Here is a 27,959-nt window from a genome sequence, read left to right on the forward strand (position 1 = left end):
CCACAGCCTAGATTCCCTTTGGTCTTAGCCAACAGCTGAACTTAAGTTTTGGTTTCTATTAAAGCCCCAGGGAACAAAGGCTTCAGGGAACCCCCACCCCCACTTTGCGCTGGGCCTCATATCTGGGCTCACTGAATCCTATCAGGATGGTGCGGACAGTGAGGCACAACCAGCCACTACATAGGCTGGCCTTGAACTCATCCTCCTGCGTCAGACACAGACACGCACGCACGCACGCACATGCGTGAGCGCACACACACACACACACACACACACACACACACACACACACCATGCTGACATCAGGTATACCCTAGCACACCCAGTGTGCCCAGGGAGCGAAGGCTGCTTGCCTGCGATCACACAGCAATTTGATCCTAAACTCTCCAGAAGCCCGGCCACCTCACCACGGGCTCCTTCCTCCCAGGGCCCGGGTTCCAGGTGATCCTTAGGCCTCTTCTGAGGAGGAGGCCCCAGGTGTGCCCACAGCTGACCCCAGTTACGGCCACCTGGGGAAGTTGGCATCCTTGTAAAGGCCCGAGACACTAAATTGTCTTTAAAAAAAGTAAAGTCCTTATGGGGCTGGAGATAGGGCTTGGCGGTACAGCACCCGCTTACAAGCTCCGGGCTCCACCCCTGACGTGTGCCAAGAAGGCTACAAGTGAGTTACTGTTGCAATGAGACAGGGCACAGGTTTGAATCCTGCCTCTGCCACATCCTCACTGTGTACCCTGGAGTGGCTTCCTTTATAGGGTCTCACGCCCTTCTCTGTAAAACAGAGTTAAAGCACTGAGCTTCCTACCTACTTGGTGAATGGCAGCAACCTTGGAGTCACTCATTAAAAAAACATTTTCTCTCAAATAATGAGACACCTTAAGGGCAGGGTTGCCCAAGGGTTAGCCAAGCCATAAATAGTCCAATGATGTCCTCAGGGACCCCATACCCTTTTTTTCATTGTTTTAGTCTCTATTCTGTTGCTGAGAAGAGACGCCGTGACCACAGCATTGTATAAGAAAGCATTTAACAGGGGTCGGACTTACCGTTGCAAAGGCTTTGTCCGTTATCATCATGGCAGGGAGCATGGCAGCAGGCCGACTTAGCGCTGGAGAAGTAGCTGCGAGCTACATCCTGATCCAACGGGAAGAGAAAGGGCCTGGCGTGGCCTTCTGAAACCCAAAGCCCACACACACTCAGTGCCAGACTTCCTCCCACGAGGCCACACCCACACAACGAAGCCACACCCACTCAGCGAGGCCACGCCCACTCAGCGAGGCCACACCTCCTAATGCTTCTCAGGTAGTGCCTCTTCCTAGTGACTACGCATTCAATTGTATCAGCCTATGGGGCCACCACAATCAAGTTCTGGTCTCTCAGCCTCCTTTCCTAGTCACAATGTAGCTGCTGCCGACAGACAGACCAGGGAGGACCAGCTGAGGAAGCAGTCTCTTACTGTTTCCCTTGCTTTCCCTTGTCACTCCCTTGTCAGACTGGCTCTGTTGTGGATCGCAACTGGGACACACGGCTATTCCAACATCCAGTGTGCAGAGCAGGGTGTATGAGGAGGACGCGGCCCACACACAACAGGCTTCTGCCCAGCTCATCTGCCGGCCGCTGTGTGAGCGAGCCTTCCTCCACACACAGCCCAGCCTGGCTCCCCACCACACCCCGCCCAGGCTCTCCAGTCCCTGGGGTGTGGATCTCATCTTGTCAACTCCCTCCCTGCAGCTGAGCTCCTGGGCAGCCGCTCTTGGCTGGACCCTTTGCTTTGATCTCCAGTGTATCCGTTAGTTCCAAGAAAGCTTTAAACTCTGTGTGTGTGTGTGTGTGAGTGTTTGTTACACATGCTGTATACATGCTCCCCCTGATGAGCCCCCTTCAGAGGTCCACGAAGGGCGAGGGCTCTGAGAGAGCACTGGGGACTAGGGGTCACCTCTATGGCAGCTGATAGGGTCCCCCATGCAGAAACAACCTGGGGAGGCAGAGGCCAGGAGAGCACAGCGCTGGGTTCAAATCTCACCTTCATCGTTTGCGAGTCTTGGCCCCCTCGAGTGCTGTAGACTTATGGTTCAGGGCTTGGCTGGTTCTGTGTCCAGTAACTGTAGTGGATACACTATTTAAAAAGCAAAGCAAAGGGCTAGAGAGATGGCTCGGTGGTTAAACCCACTGGGTTTGATTCCCACATCCACACAGCGGCTCACAACCATGTGTGACTGCAGTTGCAGACCATTTTCTGGTCTCCAGGGGTACTGCACTTATGTGGTGCACAGATTCACACAGGCAAAATAATAATAATGATTATAATAGTAATTTTTTTTTTAAATCAAGAGACCTGAGCAGTGCCCAAACGCGTTAATTTCTCAGGCGTTTTTGTGAGCGCTGCCCCAGCTGTCCTTCATCCTTGCCTTGAGGCAGGCCACGAAGGTATGCTCGCATCCCATTGGTCAGCACCCGTCACACGGTCAAGCTCAGGTGTTGGAAGTTATTCTCAGCTCGAAGCAGAAGGAAACAAAGTTTAATGGCAAAGGGCTTGGACAAGAAGTGGCCATGGTGGCATACACCTGTCGTACCTGCACTTGGGAAGATAGAGGCAGGATTGAAAGTTCAAGGCCAGCCTGGGAGCTGGGGAGTAACAAAAACATAAAAATATAAAGGAAATGCCTGTGGTGCAACCTAGCATAGGTGATACGGTCTAATTTTGCTGGGGCTTTGCTGGGGTAGGGGAGCTGGTCGGTCCTTCTCAGTCCCGACTTCAGGGGAAAGTGACTACAGCCAGAAAACTCAGGTCTGAATAACGAGAGAGCACCCTGCTTCCCTGACCTCGGAAGGAAATGGGTGTGTGTCCACTAAGAGGCAGCTCGGGACGGATCAAGTTGCCAGCCTCCTGGGCCAGCACCTGGGAAAGCCTGCCTGAGACAAAACCCACACAAGAGCCACGGGGCTGAGGCGTGGAAGACAGAGTCAGGAGCCCCCGATCCAGCCACGCCTGAAGCCCCTGCTCCGGGGTCATTTTCAGTCATATGGGCAAACCTATGAGCCCAAACAGGTGAAGGTCTGTGACCCTCTCCAGCTGGGAGGCTGAGTTCGCAGCCAAGCTACAGAGCAAGGTTGAGGCTGATCTTGGCAACCCAGCAGAACTCAAATCACCCAGTCATACTCAGATGTCTTGTCACCTGCAGCTGAAAAACTGTCTTTTACTTGTGCGGAGTATTAGGCTGTCAGCTGGGGCCATCGAGAAGGATCGTCGCTCAGCGGTGCTGGCCAACCTAGGCTGGCAATCTGAGTTCAATCCCCAGTATCCAAGTACCAGAGGGAGAGCTGATTCCTGCACATTATCTTCTGATGTCATGGCATGTATGCTCCCCCAGCCCCCCCAAAACACACACACAAAGTAAATAGATGTAACAAATTTTATTTAAAGAGAGGAGGGCTGGAGAGATGGCTCAGTGATCCTAGGTCCTAGCTGTTTGGTGACACAAATCAGCGCTCACAGGTATCTGTCAATCCCAAATTCCAAGGGATCTGCGCCCTCTTCTGGCCTCTGTAGGTACTGCATATTTATGGTACCATACATGCAGGCAAAACACCCATACACATTAAAAAATAAATTTAAAAAACCAAACAAAAACTAAGAGTGCCAACTTTACGAGACTCCCCATGATGTTTAAACAAATGACACAGAAGCCCGCAGGAGTCTTCTGGCAGAGGCGGGATTGTACCACCTATGAGGAACACCAGCTCCCCCTGCAGGGTGGGCAGGTGCAACGCTGGATTTGCAAGAGTGAGTGGGGGGTGGGATGCCCTCAGAGGTCAACCCCGAGCAAGACGCTCCTGCACTTTGTTCGAAGCATGGAAGGAGGGGTGGGTTGCGGCTTGGTGGCAAAACTCTTGCCCAGCATGTTTGAGGCCCTGGATTCCGCCCCAGCACCTCAAAGAACTCTAGAGGAGATCGTGCTGGCCTCGGGCTGGAAACAGCAGGCCTGCGACCCAGGCATCATGAATTACAATCTGTGAATTGTGATGTCACAATGAAGCATGCCCAACTGTGTCGTCACAGGTCTTTGGTGGTTGAGTATTCCAAGTGTAACACCTAATTCTCAGAGCATGCCGGCTTGGTGAGACAGCACCGCACAAAATGGGGCCTTTGGCTCTCTCATGTCCCCAAAAGTCCTGTCCCACAGATCACCAGCCCAGGTGGGCAGGGGTGGGGTGGGGGGAGGTCAAAGTTCACAGAATGGCCCTAACCCAGGTTGATCACTTTCACACCATTGTGACACCCGAAAATTTTAAATGGAGCCATCTCCAGTTGGGGACTGTGCTCAGGCAAATTGTCATTTATAAGCCATGGGCCCAGCAGTGGTGTCATGCCCTTAGCCTTAGGTCAGACAGGCACTGACCCCTCCCCCCCCCAAGACACAGTTCATGGAGAACAGGCCATAAGGGAGGGTCCGTGGCTGCCGGAGGGAGGGGCTGAGGGAACCAGGGTGCTTCAGCTGGGTGGAGGGCGGGTAGTTTGAGGGTGGCGTGTCAAGCTAAATAATCAGACTTTTCTTTTTTCCTCTCCCCCCCTTTTTTTTGTTGTGTTTTGTTTTGTTTTTCAAGACAGGGTTTCTCTGTGTAGCCCTGGCTGCCCTGGACTCACTTTGTAGACCATGCTGACCTCGAACTCACAGAGATCCTCCTGTCTCTGCCTAAGCTAATGTCACCATGACTGGCTAAACAAAATGGTCTTTTAACATCCCCCCAAATGCACCACAGCCTTTCTTGGTGACAGTGCTGAAGGTCACCTGCGGGAAGGACCATAGCATACTATAGACTTCTGGGACCCCCCCCACACCCCCATCCTCTCTTCCCACACAGCTTTGACCCACTAGGGGTCACTTCCTCCATGTCGCCTTCGGCCACTTTAGGCCAGTTACTGCTTCCCGTCTGCTGATTGGCTGAAGCATAAGGCACATGACACAATCTAGGGCAACATTCTGAGAGCCTAGGCTAGGCTAGGGGTCCACGGCACAGGGACGAGATACAGGAAAAGGCGTCCCCTTCTCTCCTCCGGAGGTGCCTGGGTCTGGGCATACTGTGTCCCTGCCGGAAGCCGGTGTGGGAAAGCCTGCACACCGTGGAGGGCCTCACGTGGTTGAAATGGAGACCCTAGATGAATGGTAAAACCGGCTCTTAATGAATCCACGTCCTAGAATTAACCACATCAGTGCCCTGCCTTGGGATGATAAATACTAAGTTTTCTGTTGCCTGGCTATCTGAACCACACAACTGCGTGTGTGACCACTACAACCACAATCTTATTTGGGGAAATCCCTTTTTCATGGCTGAATTATATTCCATTCTATGGACCTAGCACACTTTGCTTGTCCATCCATCCCTAAGCCAAGGACACCAAGGCTCATGACCATGCCCCCAAGGACTCTGAAAGTTCCTGAGGCGAGGCTAGAGCCCAGTTCTCTGCTCTGATGGGAGAGTCTTCTGGAATTTTCCCTCCACATGTTCTTTTCCTCTTCACTGTCCCAAATCAGAGGCATCCAAGACTGACGGCGCCCTGCCCCGTGTCTCCAGCACACACCTTCAGAGAATAGCCAGGCGCCATCTTGTCTTCTGACCACCCAAGGAAAGAGCCCAGCCCCTGCGCTTAAGTACCCAGGTGTCTCCACCTCAGCCTGAGTCAAGGAAGGAAGCTACGGCCCTGTCCAGTCCCTTTCCCCCTCAGATCCTCACCCACCGCTTGGCTCTTCCAGCTGATGTCCTGTGTTTCTGGGGAGGTTCAGCCAGGTTGGTCACCCTGTCTCCTGGGCTCAGGAGATGGGCTCAGGCCTGGCATGACACCCAAAGTAACTGCACCGGTTTCTATGACTCCTGTTGAGAATGCTGAGTGAGCCGCGCTCTCTGGGCACTGGTGTGGAAGTTCACATGGGCACACTGGGGACACTGGGTTGTTAGAGAGCCACAGGGCCACCAGCAGAGGAGAAGCCGTGCCCTGGGAGGGATGGTGAAGGCCTGGCTTCCTCCTCACAGAGCAACACTCACCATCACTGCTTTCCTCCTGACCATCACCCTTCTGACAAAAGTGATCTGTGTCACTCTCCAGCACAAGACGCCATGGTCAAGGTTCAGGCTTAGGGGAAGAGCCAGGCTGTATCCAGGGCCCCAGGCTCCGTCCACTGCGGCTGCCTTTGACTATGGCTTCCTCAGACACCAATTCTCCCTTGTAGATGCTTCAGGGAGGACGGAGACACTCGCCTGAGCCAGGGAGGTCAGAGGGGACGTCAGCCAGCTACAGACTCCTCTGTGCACAGGCTGCCCCTGCGGGGTGGGGAGGGGGGGTCTTTGTGCCAGGAGAGCAGAGTATCCTGCCAGCACCCCCCCCCGTCATGCTACCCCCTCACCAGCGTCACTGTCCCCACCAGTGTCCCTCCTCCCTGACCAGCACTGTTCCCTCATCTCGGCCTCCCTCAGCACTGTGGTGAGAACTTGTGAGGGTTTTCGGTTTCTTTAAGAACGTGGAAATGTTAGGTGAATGTTTCTGTTTTAATCCCAGGCGTGGGGAGACACGGGCTATCTCAGATCATCCACGGCCTCTGACTGGGGTTTGCCCCGTACTCTAGCAGAGGCGGGATTCTGCCAGCGGCAGCAGACAGTTGCCATATATACCGCTAGAGCCCCCAGAGAGGAGCCCGGGCAGCCCAGCCGATGTGCCTCATGCGGACTGCTGCTTCTGCCTGCTGGGTTGCTGGTTGGAGCTGTCCTGGCAACAGAGATCAAATCCGGCCCCAAGGAACTCAACGCTCCTAATGAGCAGGAAGTGGCCAAAGGATGCTGATGCCTCCTTCCCCCTCCAACCATCCTCCTCTCCTAGCTAGTGTTGGGGGGTTGGGAGGGACGGGGTGGTGTTAGGGTTGTAGATAAAAGAACTCAATAAAGTAGCCAAAGGCCCAGTTGAACCCCTGTGCCTCTCAAACAGCATCTCCACCAGCATCCCAGGGACCACCTCCACTGACCTCACCGTGACGACCGCATCTCCACCATCCCTTTCCCTGTCACCCACACTCTGGCGCCCTGGTTCTCACCCGTGGAGTTTTTCAGTTGTCCCCATGTCCCTTGGCATCACTGTGCCCACCACTCTCTCTCCCACGTCCAACCTCACCCCCACCATCTCCACCATGAACAAACAAACATTTATTGAGCCCCAACGGCCCCGATCTCTACAAAGTACTGAAGACCCACCCGAGCCAGGGCTGCAGTGTCCCTGCATGAGCTTTTAGCCCTGGCTAGGTCCCAGCTGCGGGTGGGCGGGCGGGGTCCTGCCGTGCCATGTTCCTGAGGAGGGAGCAATAAATAACGCACAATGATGCACAGGAGGACAGGGGCGGAAGCCCTGTGAGGGGAGGGGCCCTGAGCTGGCTTCAGTGACTCCATGGGAGTGAGACAGGTGGCCAGGAGCTCCGTCCCCCATGTGGGGAGAGGCAGCGCTGAGGGCAGAAGCGTTGGTGGGAACCAGAGGGTCCTAGGGCTTCCCCAGAGTCTCCGTAGGCCCTCACCTCTGGGGTCACAAGTGGGTGTGAGAAGACACGGGACGAATGCTGAAATGCAGGTGGACGGTAGGTGCAGCAAGGGCCAAGGCTGGGCCGTATGCCCCAGCCCTGACCCAGCCCCTAGAGGGGGGCATCCTCTGTCCTCCACTTGGGGGCATAACCCTGCTGGTGGCCGTCACAGCTGGGGTTTCCTACGGTATCCAGGGGGACAACGACTTCATCTGGGCTGGAGTTCTTGTTCAGCTCCACCACGCGGGGCACCACCGAGGACCAGCGATCTGAACAGTGAACAGCGAGAGGGAAGGGTTGATGGACACCCTGTGCAAGCATTGAGCACCACTGTGTACCATGCACCCCACAGTCATTTGCTGAGAGAGGCGTTGGGAGGGTATTATCATGCACAGTTTACATAGGTGAAAATGGATTCAGAGGGATCAAGATGCCTGCCCAGGAGCACACAGCAGTACAGAGAGGAACAAAGGCCGAAGACTCGGTCAGAATGCCCTGGGGGCCACGCCCTTTGCCTCCATGTCTCTTGCCTTTAAGGTTTGATAAAAATAAAAATAAATGGAAAAACAGAGGGGACCAGGACGCCTGTGGTATCAGGGATCAGGGAGGGTTGGGGTGAAATTGCACCTGATGTAGCAGGAGCCCTCAGTGACCACTCCCACCTTCCCGGTCCCCACTCCCAACAGGACTGCTCAGAAGAGTCTGGTGGCAGAGACAGCGGGGTGGGTAGGATGGGTGGGGTTGTGAGGGGTTCGTGGGTGCTGCCCTGAGTGCCACACTCACCCCTGCGGAGGCGCCCCACGGTGTGCGAGAAGCCGTAGTACTGGTAGACCTCGTTCTTGCCTGGGTCCTCATTAATGATGCCCAAGTTCTGGTTCCAGTGAGACCAGTTCACCTCATCCACTCTGGGGGAGTGAAGTGGAGTTTACGGGGAGCCTGCCCCACCCCCAGGCCACCTCTCCGATTCAGCATTTCCCAGCATGCCCTTCTCCCAGAGAATCACAGCAGTGCTGGGCAGCTGTCATCACTGTTTCCCAGACTCCTCAGTGTTCGCACAATAGCTCCGCATTTCCCCTTCCCTGCTCCTGTGACCCACCATGGCTATGGAGTTGCCTGTCCTGGTCATTTCCTATAATGGCACCATATGGCACGCGGCCTTTCACGCCTTCCTTCTTTCATTTAGTATGTATTGAAGGCTCATTCAGACTGTGGCAAGGATTAGAACTTTATTTTTTATTTTTTGGTTTTTCGAGACAGGGTTTCTCTGTGTAGCCTTGGCTGTCCTGGACTCTCACAGCGATCCTCCTGCCTCTGCCTCTCGAGCGCTGGATTAAAGGCGTGCGCCACCACGCCTGGCAAGTACGTAGCTTTTTGTTGTTGTTGTTTTGTTTTTTTAAGTACGTAGTTTTTAACGTAATCTTTTTGTTATTTTTCATATAACTTCTATTTGTTGGGCAAATGCAAGAAAGACACATCTACCGTTATCATTTTACTGAGAAGGAACCTGAATCTTGCAGGGCTTCTCTTTTGAAGGTCTCACACTGGCAACAGGACATCAGCTCTGGACTGGAGGGGCGCTGTTACCACCCCACTCCACAGGGGAGCAAAGCGGCAGGACCTGACTCCCAGGGGCACGCTGGTTACTGAGCCCCTTCAAGGAACAATTTGCCTTCTAACAAAAGTGGGCGATCACATCTGGAATGTGGGTCACTCTGCAGACGAGTTAGGAGGCCCCAAGCTCCCAGGCTGACGATCCCTCAGTTTCCCCATTTCAGCCACAACACTGAACCTCACCAGCGGCGGTAGACAGAGGGTGATAAGCTGAGATGAAACCCCCTCTATCTCTGCCAGCCCCCGTGAGGGCCCGCGGAGCCGCTGGGTACCCCAACATGTATCGGACGACAGCCTGGAAGGTTCTAGGTGCCCACAGAGGGGCATCATTGTGCTGGCCTCACAGTGGAAGGGAATGGGGCTGAGAGACTTGCCCAAGGTCACCCAGGAGGACTGGACCCTGGAGCCTGTCCCTTGGCGCCTCACCTGAAGCACCACCTGCGGTCAGGGGTGCCGTCTGAGCTCTTGCCCACTGTCACCATCTCTCCGGAGCGGAAGGCCTTCCTCAGGAACACTGGGAAGGAGCGCTCAATGTCCAGGATGGTGGTGGCCCACTGCGGGAGGAAGAATGCAGCAAGTAAGTGTCCCCGGCAGGGCCTGGTTCATGGCAACCGTGAGCCAAATAAACTCTTTTTTTTTTTTTTTTTTTTTGCTTTTTCGAGACAGGGTTTCTCTGTGTAGCCTTGGCTGTCCTGGACTCGCTTTGTAGACCAGGCTGGCCTCGAACTTACAGTGATTCGCCTGCCTCTGCCTCCCGAGTGCTGGGATTAAAGGCGTGCGCCACCACCACCCGGCAGAGCCAAATAAACTCTTATTTCCCCTTAAGACGGGGTCTCACCAGGTGGTGGTGGCGGCACACGCCTTTAATCCCAGCACTCAAGAGGCAGGCGGATTACTATGAGTTCAAGGCCAGCCTGATCTACAAAGCAAGTCCAGAACAGCCAATACTACACAGAGAAGTGGGGGAGGGGGGAGACAGGATCTCATGTAGCACAAGCTAGCCTTAAACTCCCTAAACTCCCTGTGTAGCTAAGGCTGGCCTTGACCTAATCGCCTTCCAAGTCCTGGGGTGTATGGTGTATATGTGTTCTGCCAGGATTTTGTTTTGTTTTGTTTTGTTTTTAGTTTTTTTTTTGGGGGGGGGGGACAGGGTCTCTCTGTGTAGCCTTGGCTGTCCTGGACTCGCTTTGCAGACCAGGCTGGCCTCGAACTCACAGCGATCCGCCTGCCTCTGCCTCCCGAGTGCTGGCATTAAAGGTGTGTGCCACCACAGCCGGCTTCTCTGCAGGATTTTTAAACACCAGTTCTTATGAGTGCTGAGCTAGGTGGCCAGAGAATCAGCCTCAGGGGCCTCCTGCCTAGAAGAACCTCCATAGCCCCTTTCCCCGGGGAACCAAATACAGGAAGGCAGAATGGCCACCGCCCACAGCAGCGTCACCTGTGCAGCAGTGACCCCTCTCTAGGGACTGCTGAGGAGGGACAGGGCTTGAGCACACAGGCAACACCCTCCCCGTAAGTACAGCATCTCCCACCCACCCAGGAGTGTGAGGCAGGGGGCAGGCTGCCACTGCCTGGGCCGCAGGGAGCACAGAAGGGCCAGGGGCTGGAAAGTAAATGGGGCGAGGGGGGCTGGCTCCACTTTCACATTAAAATGTGTGGAAATAGGGTCAGCTCTCCAGCCACAGGCGCCTTCATCCCTGAGATGTGGGCCAGGAACCAAGCAGATAAAAGCTCCCGTGTAGTAAGCCTGGACCCCCTGCTCAGATCTAGCCAACGGATAGCTCATTCTCCACAGCTGTGGGGAGAGTGGGGATTGCCCCTGAGTGAACTCTGCTGCCCCCCTTTTGACCACTTCCCCTTGGTGGCACACAGAGGAAGGGGAAGCAGGCTGTCCAGATGAGACCTGATAGGCTGTGGTCATATGGTAGGGGAGGAGGTCCTCTTCTGTCAGAGGTGTAGGGGACGGGAATAGGGTGGAAGGGGAGGGGGTGGGAACGGGAAGATACAAATGAGGGGATAACATTCGTGATTTAATCTGAATAAATTATAATAAACTAAAAAAAAAAAATATATATATATATATATTTTTTTTTTTTGGTTTTTCAAGACAGGGTCTCTCTGTGTAGCCCTGACTGTCCTGGACTCGCTTTGTAGACCAGGCTGGCCTCGAACTCACAGTGATTTGCTTGCCTCTGCCTCCTGAGTGCTGGGAAATTAAACAAAAGAAAAGAAAACAAAACAAAACAAAAAGCTCCCTCCACTCTGCCCACCCACCGCAGGCCTCTGCTGGGAATGCTGAGACCGCCACAAGGGGGCGTGCAGACACACTTTAACACCGCACTGTCTTCTGGCTCTCTTGTCTGCTGTTTGCACACCAGGCTCGCTGGCCTGCTTCCATGGGCTCTCCTGTCCCAGCCTCCCATCCTGCCGTAGAAGCTAGTGTTACAGAGATTATACAGATTAAAGAGAGATGAGCTCCCACACCCGGCTTTACGGAATTGTTGGGAGATCCAAATTTGGGTCCCCTCAATTGTGCGGCAAGCCTTTTACCCACTGAGCTATCTCCAGTCCCCCAGCCTTGCTTTTCGTCAAACCACCTGTGCCATCTGCCGCCGTTTGAATGTATCTCTCCAAAGTTCCTACGTGCCTGTGTTGATGGGGTCTGGAGAGTGAGGCGTTTGGTGCAGTCAACAGTTAAGGTTAGATGAGACCAATGGTGGCGCTCCAAAGAGGCAGGATTAGAGGAGACTCAAACAACCAGGGCAGCTCTGCCTCACGGTGCAAGCCCTCCACCATGGCAGGATGAAGCAAGGAGGCTCTCCACAGACACCGCACCATACTTGAACATCCCAGACACCAAATCCCTGAGGCAAACGAACCTTTGTTCTTTATAAATAACCCTGCTTCGGAGATGTATGTTACAGTGACTGAAAACAGAAGAAGGCTCTCAGAGAGAGAGAGAGAGAGAGAGAGGGAGAGAGAGAGAGAGAGAGAGAGAGAGAGAGAGAGAGAGAGAGGTGAAGCAGTTTGCTGGTCGGTCGTGGTCTTGGAGGTGCATGCTTTTAACCCCAGCACTCGGGAGGCAGAGGCAGGAAGATCTCTGTGAGTTCGAGGCCCCAGCCTGGTCAACAAAGAGAGTTCCAGGACAGCAAAAGCTACACAGAGAAACCTCATCTCAAAAAAACCCACCCACCCCCTCCCCCCAAAAAGAAGCAAGGCTAAGGCGCAGGCGTGCACGGAGGGCGGAGGAAGCCTCGGGCCAGCCTCTCACCTGCAGCTTCCAGATGTGCTTGCTCTCCTTGGACACCTGGCCCACGGTCTCACCCATGAGGGCGATGAGCATGTTAAGCAGGAGCACAAAGGTGAGGATGATGTAGGTGACCAGGAGGAGAATGAAGACCACGGGGTACTTGGCGCTGCTCAGCATCTCTAGGTCGCCCATGCCGATGGTGAGCTTGAAGAGATCCAGAAGGAAGGCGCTGAAGGTCTCGCTGTCGCGGCACGCGGGGTACGTGGGCACCGTGCAGTTGCCCTGGTCCGCGTCACAGACCTTCATGTTGGCGCACGGATTCAGGAGGGTGACCAGGGCTGTGGGAGGGACAGGGGCGAGGGCGGGGGAGCTGAGAGGTGGTACCACCACCGGATGGGGATGAGGGGTGCACCCTGGCCTCTGGTCAGTGAGCCGGAAGCCAAGCCCGGTAAGCACAGTCAGAGGCTCTGGGTGCCCCAGCTCTGTCCCCAAACTCTCTGAGAAGTTAGGGGTTTTCTGAGTGGAGTCCAGAGCTACCCAGCCTCCATCATTTTCTCTCAGGGCACATGTGGCGACGTCCTGGAGACAGGATGGGTGGATGTGCTGGCATCTAGTGGCTGGCGCCATGGATGTTGCTATATCCTACAGTGCATAGGACAAGGGTGCCCAGACCCGACCTGTCCCCAGAAGCTCCATGCAGCCTGGCACTTGCACAATATTGGAAACACTCTGAGGGTCAGACCCCACCCTAGGCTCCCGCTCCCCCTCCACATGATCCAGAGAGGAAGCTTAAGAGGGACTGACTTTACCCCCACACCTCCCCTGTCCTCACCCCCATCTTGCTGGTCCCAGAGGCTCTACTGTAAAGGCCCCTATGCCCGAACCCATCCCAAGCTGTTCTTAGCAACGTCTTTTCCTCCGAAGCCCAGATGGGAGTTCAGCAGTGACCAGATCAGATACCCCTAAGCTAGCCAGGCCAGAGGGGCTGAGGCCCTGCAGTCAGCAAGGCCATAGGAAGCTACACTAGAGAGTGCCAGAAGCACTTTTCAACTCACACACCAACACAGTCTGAGTGGGTAGTGAGTGCCCAAACAGTGTGTGTGGAGGGCTGTGAGACCTGATCTACATACAATAGAAAAAGCATTCTGTGATCCATTAGCAATGTCTGCTTCGGGCATAAAAATGAGCACCAGGAGCGTGTGTGCTGTGTTATATCTAACCCTGACCCATTATGACCTGGTGTGCCTGACCTGACCTGTTTCAGCTTCAGTTTGCTTCCCAGAAGTAGCTAACATGCCATTCCACATTTACTGGCTAAAAATAATGTTTTCATTACATTCACTTATTTGGGTGTGCCTAGGGGGGGAGCACTCACACGCTATGCCACAATTGTAGGGGTGTGAAGGCAACTTTCAGGAGTCAGATGTGTCCTTCCACTCTGTGGGTGCCAGAGACCAGACTCAGGACATCAGGCTTAACGGCAAGCGCCTTTGCCCACTGAGCCCTCTCGCCGGCCCCACATTTGGTAGCTTTTAAACACACGTGGCTTTACGTGACCTTTCTGGCGTAGGACCTCTCATCTGAAAAGCGGGATGATGAAGGCTTTTTGCCTTTCAGGCTTGCTGGGATGCGGGCAATGCAGCTTGGCCGTCCTCAACCCACACATGGTTTCTCAGGCAGGAACGCCAACTGTCCTCAGCCCTTGATGGCTCCCCTTAAAGGCCTCCTCACCAGCACCAGCACGCCAGGCCCACACTCACCTGAAGCATAGCCAATCATGAAGAGCAGGTAGACCAGCAGGAAGCGGAAGAGGTCTTTGAAGAGGATCTAACAGCAGAGGAAGGGGCAGCAGTTATTGTGGAGGGGGGATGCCCACAGGTTCCTCAACAGCCGACTCCCCAGCCCCACCTTTCTCTACAAGCCCCGCCCTGTGATGTCCCATGCTGGGGCAGCCCACTGTCCCCTGTGCCCACGCACGCCCTCTGGTGTCTGGGCCACAGAACAGGCCTGCTGTGAGGCCAGAGGTCCCTGGCCAGACCTTCTGGATCATGATGCTGTAAGTCCCCGTCAGCTTCAGCCCGCGGGTGAAGTAAAGAGCGTTCATCCAGCCCAGGACCAGGGCAAACACCATCACGGCCAGGTAGGCCTCCATCCCCGCCAGGTAGAGTGCCGCAGAGATGACCACCAGCACAGAGTAGACGAAGCTACAGGGCAGCAGAGGGGGGCAAGAGGGCGAAGGGGAGAGGGGACAGTGAGACTGTGGAAGAGGAGCCCTCAAGCCCTTCAGGGAGCCAGGAAGTCCCAATGTCTTCAAGACCCAAGAAGAGAACAGTGGAGCAACTGGCTTTCAGTTAACCGGACAGCTGGGGTTTATTTTATTTTATCTTTTTAAAAACAGGGTCTCGGGAGGCAGAGGCAGGCTGAGGGAGGCAGAGGCAGGCGGAGGGAGGCAGAGGCAGGCTGAGGGAGGCAGAGGCAGGCGGATCACTGTGAGTTCGAGGCCAGCCTGGTCTACAAAGTGAGTCCAGGACAGCCAAGGCTACAGAGAGAGACTCTGTCTCGAAAAACCAAAAACCAAAAAAAAAAAAAAACCAAAAACCAAAAAACAAAAAACAAAGGCCGGGCGTGGTGGCGCACGCCTTTAATCCCAGCACTCGGGAGGCAGAGGTAGGCGGATCGCTGTGAGTTCGAGGCCAGCCTGGTCTACAAAGTGAGTCCAGGACGGCCAAGGCTACACAGAGAGACCCTGTCTCGAAAAACCAAAAAAAAAAAAAACAAAAAACAAAAAACAAAAAACAAAAAACAAAAAACAAAAAAAAACCACAAACAAAACGAAACAAAACAAAAACAAAAAACAAAAACAGGGTCTCTGTGTTATGTTTCTCTGGCTATCTTGGAACTTGCTACATAGACCAAGCTGGCCTCAAACGCCCAGAGATCGGCCTGCCTTTGCCTGCATCATTACCACCTTGCTCCAGACATTGGCTTCTAGACCCTACAAGACCCCAAAGCCGTGCCTTGCAGAATCGTTAAAGATTCAGAGGGCTAGCGAGATGGCTCGGGGCTAAGAGCACATCCTGTTCTTGCAGAGGACCTGAGTTTGACTCCCAGTACCTGTATCAGGCAGCTCACAACTGCCTGGAACTCCCAGATAATCTGATGCCCCTCTGACTCCTGCACATATATACACACGAATAAGTCATAATTAAAAGAAAATGTTTTTTTTTCTTTTTAAGGAAAAGAAAGGTTGATTCAAAGTTCTGTGGAGACTTTGTGGCTAAATTTCATTGTTTTCGAATTTAAAGGGAATGGAAAATATGTAGCACACATACAGTGATTCCCACATTCTGTGACCCAGGCAGACATCATTAATCAACCGCTGCACTTCTCCCCACTAAATAGAGAGAGTATTACAATTCTTAATCACAAGGGGACACTAGCATTCACTCACCAGGATAAGAGGTCAAAATTCTTTCTCTCCCTGGTCTAGGTATAACTCCCTAGCAACCAAGCCTTGGCTCCCAATAGTGTCACCTCTCCCGACTCTCTGGATGAGCATCTGTACCCAGAAGCTTCTGCCCTGGAACCTGAACTCACTAGAGCAACTGGAAGGAGCCGTCGACGAAGAGAGAATTCACGCCGGGGCATTTCTTCATGAACAAGTCTTTGATCTGGAAGAGAAGAAACAGCCAGTGGCAGGAGTGGAGCCAGGAGGAACTGGGGAGGACGGGCAAGGACGGAAGGGAGGGAGCAGAGCGAAGGGGACGACAAGAGACCGTGGGCTCAGGTGATGAGGAGCAGAAAATAGAACCTAGATTGGAGGGGCAGGGGGAGGAGGGGCAGGGGGAGGAGGGGGAGGGGGAGGAGGGGGAGGGGGAGGAAGGGCAGGGGGAGGAGGGAGGGGGAGAGAGGGAAAAGAGGAGAGGAGGGGGAAAGGGAGGAGGAAAGGAAAGGAGGGGGAGCAGGAGGAGGGAAAGTGAGGAGGGGGAAGAGGAAGGGGAGGAGGGAAGAGAGGAAGAGGAGCAAAAGAGAGAGGGAGGGAGAGCAGGAGGGGAGGAGGAAGAGGAAGACAGAGGAGAAAGAAGGAAGGGTGAAGGAGGAAGAGGAGGAGGGGAGGAGGGAGAGGACAAGGAGGAGGGGGTCTGGGCAGGCAGCTGGCACTGGGGCCAAGCACTCACACTGGTAAAGAAGAACAGGACGCCCGTGAACAGTGTGATGATCTCTCCAGCCAGCCTCAGGTAGTCCACCGTGGTGCGGTAAGGGTAGGGTGGCTGTGGGGGTGGGGGGGCACAGATGGAGCAGGACCTCAGCTGCCCCCAGCATCTGGCTCCCCACTGCCCCAAACATCTGGGTCCTCAGCAGCTTCCTCTCCCGTCTGCCCGCGGAGTCCCCTCCAGGCTCAGAGCCACCTGGGTGCTGAGGCGTCTTCCTCCCCACCCCCAAGCTGTCCTCTGTGCCCTCCACAGAGGCTGCGCCCCTGCCCGGCTCCTGAGCAGGCACTCACCGTGCCCTCCAGAGGCTGGTAGTAGGCCGTGAGGGTGAAGATGACCATGGCACACAGGTAGGAGACCACATTGATGTAGAAGGACACGGCCCCAAACTTGCGCCACTTGTCCCTCAGCAGTTCGTTGATGGGCTCCACAGCCAGCATCTCATGGCGGTTCTGGGAGAGGTGGGGTGTCATGGCCGCCTTCCCCATGCTGGGGACCCAGGCAGGCTCACTACAGCATGGCTCCCCTCCACCCGTGAGCCGCTCTGAGACCCTCAGGGAGCCGTATGGTCTCAGTGTTCAAGGTTCTGCACAGTTCTGCCTCGGTTTACCCTTCCTTCCTATTCTGTAGCTCCACAGAACACAGAACATGCCTTAAAGACGTCTATTCTGAGCCGCCAAGATGGCTCAGCTGGTAAAGGTGTTTGCTGTGCAAACCTGTGGACCTGAGTCCAACCCCCGAAACCCATATAAAGATGGAAGGTGAGAGTGCACCTCACAGAATCGCCCTCTAGCCTCTGCTCGTACGCTGTGGCACACACGTTTACACACACACACAAACACACACACACACACAAACACACACACACACTGTAATAAGGACATCTGCCGTAGCTGGATTTGGTGTCACCCACACTTAATCATAGCACTTAGGAAACTGAGGCAAGGGCATCATGTTTATCGACTACATAGCAAAAAGTCTCTCTCAAAAAACCAAGCTGCGGGATCGAAGAGCAGGCTCCGCTGCTGGAAACACTGGCTGCCCAACAGGGAAGCAGGACTCAGTTTCCAGTATCTGCAGGTGGCTCACAACTAACTTTAAGTCCAGATCCAGGGGATCCAGCGCCCTCTTCTGGCCTCCATGGGTACTGCATGTATGTAGTGCACATACATACATACATGCAAACAGTGATAAAGGTAAAATTAGGTAAACTCATTTTTAAATGGGCTAGAGAGATGTGTCATCAGCTAAGAGCACTTGATGCTCCTGCCGAGGACCTGGGTTCGGTTCCCAGCACCCACACAACAGCTCTTAGCTATGACTGCAGTTCCAGGGTTTCTGACGCGTGTCTCTTCCGGCCTCTATAAGCACCAGGGTGAACGTAGTACATAGACATACATGCAGGCAAAACACCCGTCCACATAAAATGAAATGGAAGCTGTCATTTTAAAATAAAACAGGGGAGGCACCAGGCATAGTGGCGCATTCCTTTAATCGCAGCATTTAGGAGGCAGAGGCAGGTGGATCTCCGTGAGTTTGAGGCCGGCCTGGTCTTATTCACAGGGCTTTCAGAACTCTGATTTACAACCATGTGGGATGACAGCCAACAGAACCATTTCTGTACCAGGATTTTCTCAGACTGACTCATCTTGTCCCCCAGCGACCCTGCAGGCTATGCGTTACCTTCCTCACATTACACATGAGAACGCTGACTCAGAGAAGTCTCTCACCCTGGGTCACACAGCATATATGTGACAGAGCCAGGATTCCCCAACCTGTCCCAGAGCCCACCCTGCCGCCAACCCTGTTGGACACTGTCCTGAATGCTTAGCTGACCACTTGGGTCACAGAGCCCCCAGCCTACCACCATCCTGGCCTGCCTCAGCCACGGCCAGCCCTCCCTCCCCGCCCCGGTGCCCACCTCGATCTTGCTGTTGTACACCAGGATCTCCAGCACGGACACCTCCTCCCCGCACGTGTCCAGGGAGGAGAGGTCATAGAGTGAGGAATACACAGGCCCGTAGGCCCAGTCCTTGAACTTGCGAGACAGGTGACGTGTGTCCTCATCCGTCACCTCCCGCCGGATGATGTGCTGAAAGACCTGCCGAGGGGACGTTTGCTCAGGGGATTCATAGAGACAAATGTGATAGATTGACAGGTTGATTGACAGACAGACGATAGATGATTGATGGATGGATAGATAGATAGATAGACAGACAGACAGACAGACAGATAGATAGTAGAGACAGATGACAGATGACATATAGGGAAATAATGATGGATAGATATATAGAAAGAGAAATGATTGATCTATAGAGACATAGATATGGCCAAATGATTGACAGAGTGACAGGTGACAGATAAAAGAGACATAGGTGATAGATACATGGTAGACATGATCAATAGACATAAGTGATAGATGACAGAAAGATGACTGGTACAGATGGACAGATATATAGATAGATGACAGACAGACAGACAGGCAGGCAGGCAGGCAGGCAGACTGTCAATGCTGGGGTGGAACCATACGGGCTAGACAAGACTTGTACCACCAAGTCACTCGCCCTGTCTTCCTTTTATTCTGAGACACGCCCCCCTCCCCCCTCCTTATGTTGCCCAAGCTGGCCTGGAACTTTCTCTGTAGCCGAGGCCAATCTTGAACTTTCAATTCTCCCAGCACAGCCCATCACCGGGGCCAAGGGCTGACCATCAGGCCGGGGTTCTGGGGTTCTGCTTCCCGGGCACCCGGCCCCACCCTCAGCTCTCCCTTCATTAAGAGCCGGATATGGCTCACCTCCCTCAACCGTCATGGCAACAGGTCACCAGACAAAGTGAGGCACACAGAGGGGCGGGGCCTGAGAGCCCCCCACTAGGAAGGCTGAAAACCACTGCCTGGTTCCTCACCGCAGGCTACTCTGCCTGGCTTTCAGTCAGGGCAGTGGTGCCTCCCATGAGACAGTCTAGCAGTGTCTACAGATGAGTCTGGTTGTCACAGGCTGCTACTGGCATCTAGTGGATCAAGGTCAGGATGTCCCACAATACACAAGACAGCACAGACCAACACACACACACACGCACGCGCACACACACACACACACACACACACACACACACACACACACGGGCGGGAATCCTCCTGCAGGGTGCTGTAAGAGCCAGGGAGAAGTCACTCAGCTGCAGGAAGTCAGCATGTCAGGGTCTGGGAGTAATACAAGGCCCCGGGACTCAGTTTACCTCAGGCACTTGCCCTAACTGATGCGGGTGGGGCAGGGAGCACCCAGTGGGGAGGACAGAAGCTGTCCTACATGAGGCTGAGGAGACTGACTGGATGCTGGGGAGGCATAGCAAGCTCGGGAGGCAAGACGTCGGCCGCCTGGCATGGGCAGGCAGAGATGGCTACCGGGTAATGGAACACCCAGTGGGGGAAGCTGGGCCCACTCACCCCGATCTTGCCCGTCTTGGCAGCCATCATGAGGGGTGAGAGGCCGTCATTGTTGAGCACGGTCTCCAGGTTGCTGTCCGGGAAGAGGCGGGAACACTTGAGAAGCAACAGGTCATACATCTTGGTGACAAACTTGGTGTTCTCGCGGGTGTTGTCAGCGATGGCCACTAGCGCGTGCAGCACCGTGTTGCCTCGCGAGTCCTGTCGCCGCATGTCCGCTTTCTTGTGAGGGTTCTCAGTCAGGTAGTTGACGATGTGCGGCTGGTTGGTGCAGGCTGCCAGGGACAGGGGCAGCTCACCTGGGGCCGGGGAAACAGAGGGTCAGCGCAGGGGGCTGAGGTGGGGCTTTGCCTGTCGCGCTGGGGATGAGGACAGACGCCAGCACCTGCTCCTCTTAACTGTGGACAGGGCTTGGGGCGTCTCATGGTGACTGCTGGAGAGGTAGGGGGTGACTATTTGGGGACAGGGGTCATGCGATCTGGAAGCTGGGTGGCTCTGGAGTCCCGGTGGCGAGATTCTTTGTGGGACGATGGCTCTGAGTCCCATGTCAAGTGTGGTGTTAGCAGGGCGACGTTCGGAATATTTCTCAGGTCAGACTGTGGCAACAGGGTGGCGCTTTGGACCGTGAGATCCTGCCCCACATAGGGCATTGGTCGTACTAAAGGACACATGCATAGTAGGGTGCTGGGTGCTGACACCCCATCACAGCCCTCAGGGTTCTCCTGATCTCCAGTTACAAATGGGGAAACTGAGGCTCACGTAAGAATGTGAACCCGTGTCCAGTCTGAACTTTCTCCAGAGCTCCAACTCTTGAGGCATGCTAGAGCAAGCAAGACCCTGGAGGTTCACGCCACGGGGTAAGCCAGGATCTGTGGCAGCCCAGCTCTGAGTAGGTGGGAGTCACCAGGGCTGCAGACACCCACCTCCCTCTGGCCTCCCACCCCCACCAACCCCTACTCACCGAAGTAGAAGTAGCCACCTTCGTCCTTGGGCTGGAAGAAACGCCCGCGGGCCTGGGCATGCACGTCGGCTCCCTGGGCCACCAGCAGCTCCACGTAGTGCTTGCAGCGCCGCTCAATGGCGATGTGCAGGGACGTCTGGCCTGGGGAGGAAGGCAGCCAGGCTCTGGCAGGGCAGGGACGCAGCCAGACATGCCGAGCAGCACAGAGTGGGCTACCTCAAGGCCAAGTGTTAGCCAGCAATCACTGGAAGGCAGTGGGCAGGGTTGATGTGGGATTTTTGGGGTGCATGATGGCCAGAGCCTGATGTATTAGGGAGCAGCCTTTTAAGCTCACAGGGTGAATGACTTTCGGGTCTCAAAGGCAAGAACTGAGGCACACAAACTTTAATCCTGGGCGGTTGGGGGTGGGGATGGGGGAGAGCAATGGCCTCCTGGCCTCAGAATTCCAACTGTGTAGGCTTTGGAGACTCTTTCCCTCCCCCTCCCCGCACTGAGACAGGGTCTCTCTGTGTAGCCCTGGCTGTCCTAGACTCACTCTGTAGACCAGGCTGGCCTCGAACTCACAGCAATCCACCTGCCTCTGCCTCCCTAGTGCTGGGATTAAAGGTGTGTGCCACCACGCCCGGCCTTTTTGGGAACTCTTAAGAGTCTAGCAAGAGTGCGAGCGTTGCGGGCTGCTGATGGAACACACGACCTTGGAAAGATGCCCACAGCATGGTAGGGGAGGAAGGGGTCTCTACCCAGCCAGCTGGGGCAGCCAAATCAGCCCTCAGAGACCAGAGTGGTGATACATGTGCTGCCCGAATCACGCCCCTCATTCCTAGGCTCTCAAATTGGGGAGCACAGAGCCAGTGCCAATGACACTTTTGCCTCCCAGAACTGCAGGCTCTGCACCAAGTGGCACCTCAAATGGCCCAAGGGTTGAACCACACAGTCTCAAGGGTTCAATTATCTAAGCCCTCGGGCATCGGAGAGCGATGGGGTGGGCATCCCAAGCACTCGGAACCGCTTGTTCTGAAATTCAGAATAGCAGAGAGCAATAGGTAGCTGCTGCGCATTCATCCATCCATCCATCCATCCATCCATCCATCCGTCCCTCCATCCATCCATTCGCTCATCCACTCAGTAATGCTGCATCAACGTGCCCGGCCAGACTTACCTCGGTAGTAGATGTCTCTGAAGGGCGAGTTAATGAACTCGCGCATGTTGCCGGTGCGCTCCGCGATGTCCAGCAACACCGGGATGGTGTCGTTGCGGCCGTTGTTCAGGTTCAGCAATGCCTTGGGCAGGCAGGTCTTCCCTGTAGATGGCTCTGTGGGAGAGAGAGAGGCAGGGAAAGACATGGCTCAGAGCCTGGCTGTTAATTTGGGGCAGGAACAGGAGCCACCCCCTGGCTGCCATACCCCTCGGAGACGTCCTCTGCCTGCTTGGTGGAGACACAGTGCAATAGGTTATGCTTTTGACATGCAGGAGGCCGCAGCCTATAGACTGCCACGTACTTAATCATCTCCAGGGAGATTTCCCTGTGACACAGGGTCTCATTATGAAGTCCAGGCTGGTCTTGAACAGTCGATCTTTTTGCCTTGGCTCCCACAGTGCTGGGATTACAGGTGTGCGGGTGTGTGCCACTATATCTCTGCTCTTTTTTTTTGGTGGGGGGAGTTTTGAGACAGAGTTTCTCTGTGTAGCCTTGGCTGTCTTGGACTCGCTTTGTAGACCAGGCTGGCTGGCCTTGGACTCACAGCGATCCATCTGCCTCTGCCTTCTGAGTGCTGGGACTAAAGGCGTGCGCCACCACTGCCCAGCTCTTGAGGGAAGTTTTTATTTATTTATCTACACAAAAGTGAAGTTGTTGGTATTTTTTAATTAGTGAAAACACATTAATTACAAACATTCTTGATTAAGTCCTGCTGACAAGACATTTAGATACAAGGCACCAAAAACAATGCCTAGACCAGGCAGAAGAGACAAAAGAGACTTCATCTCCAATTTAGTGTCCCAATATTGTTTCATCCCATGCGTATAACTGCTCCTGTCCGTCACTGAGAGTCTAGAATAGCAAATAAATGGAAAGAAGTTTTTGTTTATATGTGTGGGGATTTTGGCTGCTTGCAGGTCTGTGCACCATGTACATGCAGTGCCCGTGGAGGTTGTGAGCGAGGATTAGCTCTCCTGGCTGCGAGCCACCATGTGGGTGCTGGGAGCTGTGTTCAGGCCCTCTGCAAGAGCAGCCGGTGCTCTACCATGGAGCTGTTCTCTCCAGCTCATACAGGGGATTTTTAAAAGGGCTTGGAAATCTGAGTATATGGGAACATAGAGCCAAACACAACCAGCCTGGGAGTGTGTGCATGTGTGCGTGTGTGCGTGTGTGTGTGTGTGTGTGTGTGTGTGTGTGTGTGTCTGTCTGTCTGTCTGTCTGTCTAACCATACATCTTTTTGTTGGTTTTTGTTGTTGTTAGTGGTGGTTTGGATAAAAATGGCCCTCACAGGGAGTAGTGGCTCTATTAGGAGGTGTGGCCTTGTTGGAGGAAGTGTGTTACCATGGAGGCCAGCTTGGCTCAAGCCAAGTCTAATGGCTCCTCGTCTCCTTCTGCTGACTGCGATCCAGATGTAGAACGCTCAGCTACCTCTCCAGCGCCGTGTCTGTCTGCTTGCTTCCCACCTTGATGGTAATGGACCTCTGAACTGTAAGCCAGCCTCAGTGAAATATTTTCTTTTATAAGCGTTGCTGTGGTCATGGTGTCTCTTCCCAGTAATAGAACAGCGACTGAGACGTTGCTGTTTGTTTTGAGGCAGGGTCTCGCTATGTAGCCTGTAGTTTCAAGCTGTCCTGAGACTCACTCTCTAGACCAGGCCGGCCTTGAACTCAGAGATCCGCCTGCCTCTGCCTCCAGAGTGCTGGGGTTATAGGCGCGTGCCACTATGCCACGCTCCAACCATACACCTTTACCACAGACCCATCAGCACCTGCCCCCCTCCCTCTGCCCTTCCCACGTATCCACGTGTGCCCGTCTGCATGGATGCCAGTGGGCAACGCTGGGTGTCTCCCTCCATCACCCTCGGCCTTACTCTTGAGACAGGGTCTCTCACTGAACCCGGAGCTCACTGGTCCAGGGAGGGTGTCGCTGGGGATCTGCCTTTTCCCACCTCCCCAGAGCTGGGATCCCAGACATGCACCGCCTTGCCCGTTGTTTCCTGAGGATGCCGGGATCTGAACCCAGGTTCTTGTGTTCGCACAGCGGCCACTTTACCCTCCTGAGCCACCTCCACAGCCCTTGTGAGAGATTTTAGTCAGCTCTGAAAGCCAGGCATGCTAGACAGCATTTGCCCACTCACAGGAACACAGAGCCCTGCCCTATGAAGTGTTTACATGAGTAAATATACATCTCCCAGAAAGGAGAGCGAAGGGCCACACGCTCCCTAACGCTTGGACTTAATACGTAAGAGGGTGCAGCATCATAAGAGGGGTGGGATGTCGGGGGGGGGGGTCCCACAGATGTGGGAAGTACAAATGTTCTCTGTTACTGTCCAACAGCTTTCGGAGTCTGAGTCGGCCGGGTGCCCCTCACCTCTCCCAATACTCGCCAACACTCTTCCAAGTTCCTTTGCCTCCCTTTGACGTGTCTGGCTACAGGAACTAGCTTCAGTCTCCAAAAAAGATGGGTTAAACGCAAACTCCCCCTCCGGACCCACTCCACCAATCAGGCCTGGAAAGTGGATCCAAAGCAGGAGCCACAGGCATCGGGTGAGGCCAGCTCTGCAGGCCGGTGCCTCGGGGCTGGGGCCTTGGCTTCTCTAGTTTCATGGCAATCAAGGGGATCTCAATGACTCAACCACTTTTGTGACTAGCAGGGCAGTAATGAGCCCTCCACAAATATCAATGCTGTAGTTACTGCCCTGTGGGAGGGACTGTCTGGCCATCTCCCCAGACTCGGGGAGGCCTTGAAGACCGGGAAACTTCCAGCCCAACCCCCAGGAGTGAGCATGCGGGACAGCCTTCCTCTCCCGCTCCTGTCGCTCGGGCAGCTGGCAGCAGCTAGCTGTTGGTCAAATGCTTCAGGGGCACACCTGCCCTGGGGTCCCACTTGAGAGGGTGCTGTCCCAGCGAGCCAGAGCCCTCGGCAACACCCCTTCTCCCCACGCAGCCCACCATGGCTAGTTCATCTATCTTTCCTCGTACCCCTCGACTGTCGTCTCTGCTACCAACACCCAGAACTAGGCTCTGTCTCTCACAAGCCTGGGTTTTGTGTCTTCCAGGCTGGTTTCGAACTCACAGCGATCCACCTGCCTCTGCCTCCCGAGTGCCGGGATTAAAGGTGTGCGCCACCACAGCCGGCGTAACCGTGTTCTTATTTCTGTGGTCACCTGACCAACGCCTGTCCCACCTGGAGGCCTGAGAGGCACTTGAGACCAGAGCTCTATCATCTTCATCAGTTCCTCAGTTTCAGCCCCACCCCCACCTCCCCACCCTCACCAGCCCAGTGCCTGGCACTTCATCGGTGCTCAGTGGCATCTTGATGAACTCAGAGAAGCCACCCAGGCACCTCCCATGATTCTGAGTCACAGGTGGCACAAGGGGACTGTTGTCGGGGTCCTGGGCCTGGGCTTCCACACCCTCCAGCTTTGGGTACAGAATCACTGCTTTAAAGAGGAAGCAGTTCCTCAACTAACCACCAGGTGGCGAAATGTCTCTGGCGATGAAGCCTGTTGGAGCCAGGGGCCCTAAACTGCCCATTGACAAACAGGAGGTTGTAAAGCTACATGCCGTATGTGTGTGTGTGTGTGTGTGTGTGTGTGTGTGTGTGTGTGTGTGTGTGTGTGTGTGTGTGTGTGTGTGTCTGTGTGTGTGTCTGTGTGTGTGTGTGTGTGTGTGTGTGTGTCTGTGTGTGTGTGTCTGTGTCTGTGTCTGTGTGTCTGTGTGTCTGTGTGTGTCTGTGTGTCTGTGTGTGTGTGTCTGTGTGTGTGTGTGTCTGTGTGTGTGTGTGTCTGTCTCTGTGTGTGTCTGTCTGTGTGTCTGTCTGTGTGTCTGTGTGTCTGTGTGTCTGTGTGTGTCTGTGTCTGTGTGTCTGTGTGTCTGTGTGTGTGTCTGTGTCTGTGTGTGTGTCTGTGTGTGTCTGTGTCTGTGTGTCTGTGTGTCTGTGTGTGTGTCTGTGTGTGTGTGTCTGTATCTGTGTGTGTGTGTCTGTATCTGTGTGTCTGTGTGTCTGTGTCTGTGTGTGTCTGTGTGTAAGTGGGGCTTTAGGGGGCAGAGATTCCAGAGGCCCCTGAAAATCAGATGAGCTTATCAGCCTGCAGCCAGAAAAACATGCAGGGGAGGATCTACAATCCACATTTTGTGGAGCCTGAAATGTGTACAATTTGGAGGTCCTGTTTGTAGATCATGAACTGTAGAAACAAAAGCCAGTTCAACACCCTAAACAGATTTTAGCAAGGGGTGCCCTAAAGCTTTGTTGTCATCGGAAGCCCCCATCAGGGCTCCCTGTACTCACACTGTGAACTCAGGCCCCGCTAAGTCCCCCACCCAAACCCACACTGACACTGTCTAGGGGTGCTGGACCAGTCCAGAAGGTTGGACAACCAGTCGCTGGAGCTCTCCCCTGCTCAAGGTCCAGGCCAGCGGACTTTGTACCAGATCTGCTCACTAGAATACCCTCTTTGCCTGATGTGTGGGGTGCAGAGCACAGGAAGTGGGGGGCGGGGTGTGTGGCCAATATGTGTCGCTGACATTACCCCATCACCTCTCACAACTCCAAGCTTGCACCCACAAGGTCCATAAGACTGGGAGTTACGGTAACTCTCTATGGACGGACACAAAGATCTGGAGGGAACTGTGGTCGTAAAGGATCAGGTTGAGAAAAGCAAAATACAATAACAAAACAAAACAAAACAAAACACAAATAATTGCCTGGAGAGTTCTGTGGAAAGTGACCCCCAGCCTTGGCCATCTGCTTTGGCACTGAGTTTATCCTGAAATCTCAAAAGAGGGGGCGCTTTGGTGACCACCTCCCTACACTTCCTCAGACAAGAATTCTGGGCCAACCAGGCCAGACTTGCCGAGCTGGGCACTGATTTGTAGCAGGGACCACACTTGGGATATTAGTGCTGACTTGTGGGGCCCTCAGGACAGTTGCTGCAGCTGACCTGGTGCCAGCACCTGGCGGCAGCTGACTAGAGAAAGGGTTCACCTGGGTACAGGCGAGGCCAGGGCAGCTCACAGGGCACTGGGGTCCACAGACGGCCCTGAGGGGAGAGAGGCTGAATGGGCCCTGCACAGGGAAAGTTGTGGGCGGAGGCCCAAGGAGTCAGACCGAGGAAGGAAGGGGGCTGGTGAGGATGAGGCAGACCTCCACAGGTGCAAGCAGGAACCCCAACCTACCGCCCTGCCACCCTCCAGCTACCCTACCTTACTGCCCTGCTACCCATGGGGGGGACAGGGGGTCCCGGTTGGCTGTGTTTAGCACTTCAGGGCACAGTCTGTCATGCCACGGAGAAACCACACCACCACATAAAGTGCAGAAGTGTATCTGAGCCCCATGGCTAAACTGTTCAGCTATTGCATGGATGAATGAATACATGAGGCCGTCAAGACTTGGAGAGTTTCCCCAATGTGGTAAAGGGTACAGGAGCCCAGACTCTGCCCAGAGCTCTTCTGATGTGTTTGCCTCCAAAGAAGGGGTAGACCATTACCCAAAGGCGAGCAGCCCCCCCCCCAATGCCCACCAGGGCAGCTCACCCCGGAATTCCTCATCAGTCAGGCGCTTCTTGTGCGTCAACAAGAAAGAGAGCAGTCCGTCCAGGTCAGCGGTGGAGCCCCGGGACACAATGTCGAAGAGGATGGGCCGGTTGAAGACCTTGAGGATTGGCGGTGGCTGGGGTGCAGGAGCCTTGGGGCTCTGAGGCTGCTTCCTAGAGGAGAAAAAGAGGGACACCAGGG

At 54.5% G+C, this 27,959-nt stretch overlaps 1 protein-coding gene across 7 annotated transcripts in view; it reads right to left on the reverse strand.

Annotated features, from left to right (window-relative positions):
• Positions 1–7,163: 7,163 nt before the first annotated feature.
• Positions 7,164–27,959, reverse strand: part of TRPV4 (transient receptor potential cation channel subfamily V member 4) — a 58,386-nt gene continuing 37,590 nt past the window's right edge. For all 7 annotated transcript variants that reach the window (XM_084763235.1, XM_084763232.1, XM_084763231.1 and 4 more), the window contains exons 3-16: positions 27,759–27,931; positions 22,185–22,337; positions 21,026–21,166; positions 20,065–20,363; positions 18,544–18,723; positions 16,916–17,074; positions 16,590–16,682; positions 16,009–16,082; positions 14,450–14,615; positions 14,172–14,238; positions 12,433–12,749; positions 9,588–9,715; positions 8,334–8,455; positions 7,164–7,819 (exon numbers count right to left, since the gene is read on the reverse strand). In XM_084763235.1, the coding sequence (XP_084619361.1) occupies positions 7,662–7,819; positions 8,334–8,455; positions 9,588–9,715; positions 12,433–12,749; positions 14,172–14,238; positions 14,450–14,615; positions 16,009–16,082; positions 16,590–16,682; positions 16,916–17,074; positions 18,544–18,723; positions 20,065–20,363; positions 21,026–21,166; positions 22,185–22,337; positions 27,759–27,931 (2,230 nt within the window). In that variant the 3' untranslated portion in view covers positions 7,164–7,661. The remainder of the gene's footprint in view (positions 7,820–8,333; positions 8,456–9,587; positions 9,716–12,432; positions 12,750–14,171; positions 14,239–14,449; positions 14,616–16,008; positions 16,083–16,589; positions 16,683–16,915; positions 17,075–18,543; positions 18,724–20,064; positions 20,364–21,025; positions 21,167–22,184; positions 22,338–27,758; positions 27,932–27,959) is intronic.

The sequence above is a fragment of the Acomys minous genome, assembly GCF_964271855.1.
Source record: "Acomys minous genome assembly, chromosome: 16".
Taxonomy (NCBI): domain Eukaryota; kingdom Metazoa; phylum Chordata; class Mammalia; order Rodentia; family Muridae; genus Acomys; species Acomys minous.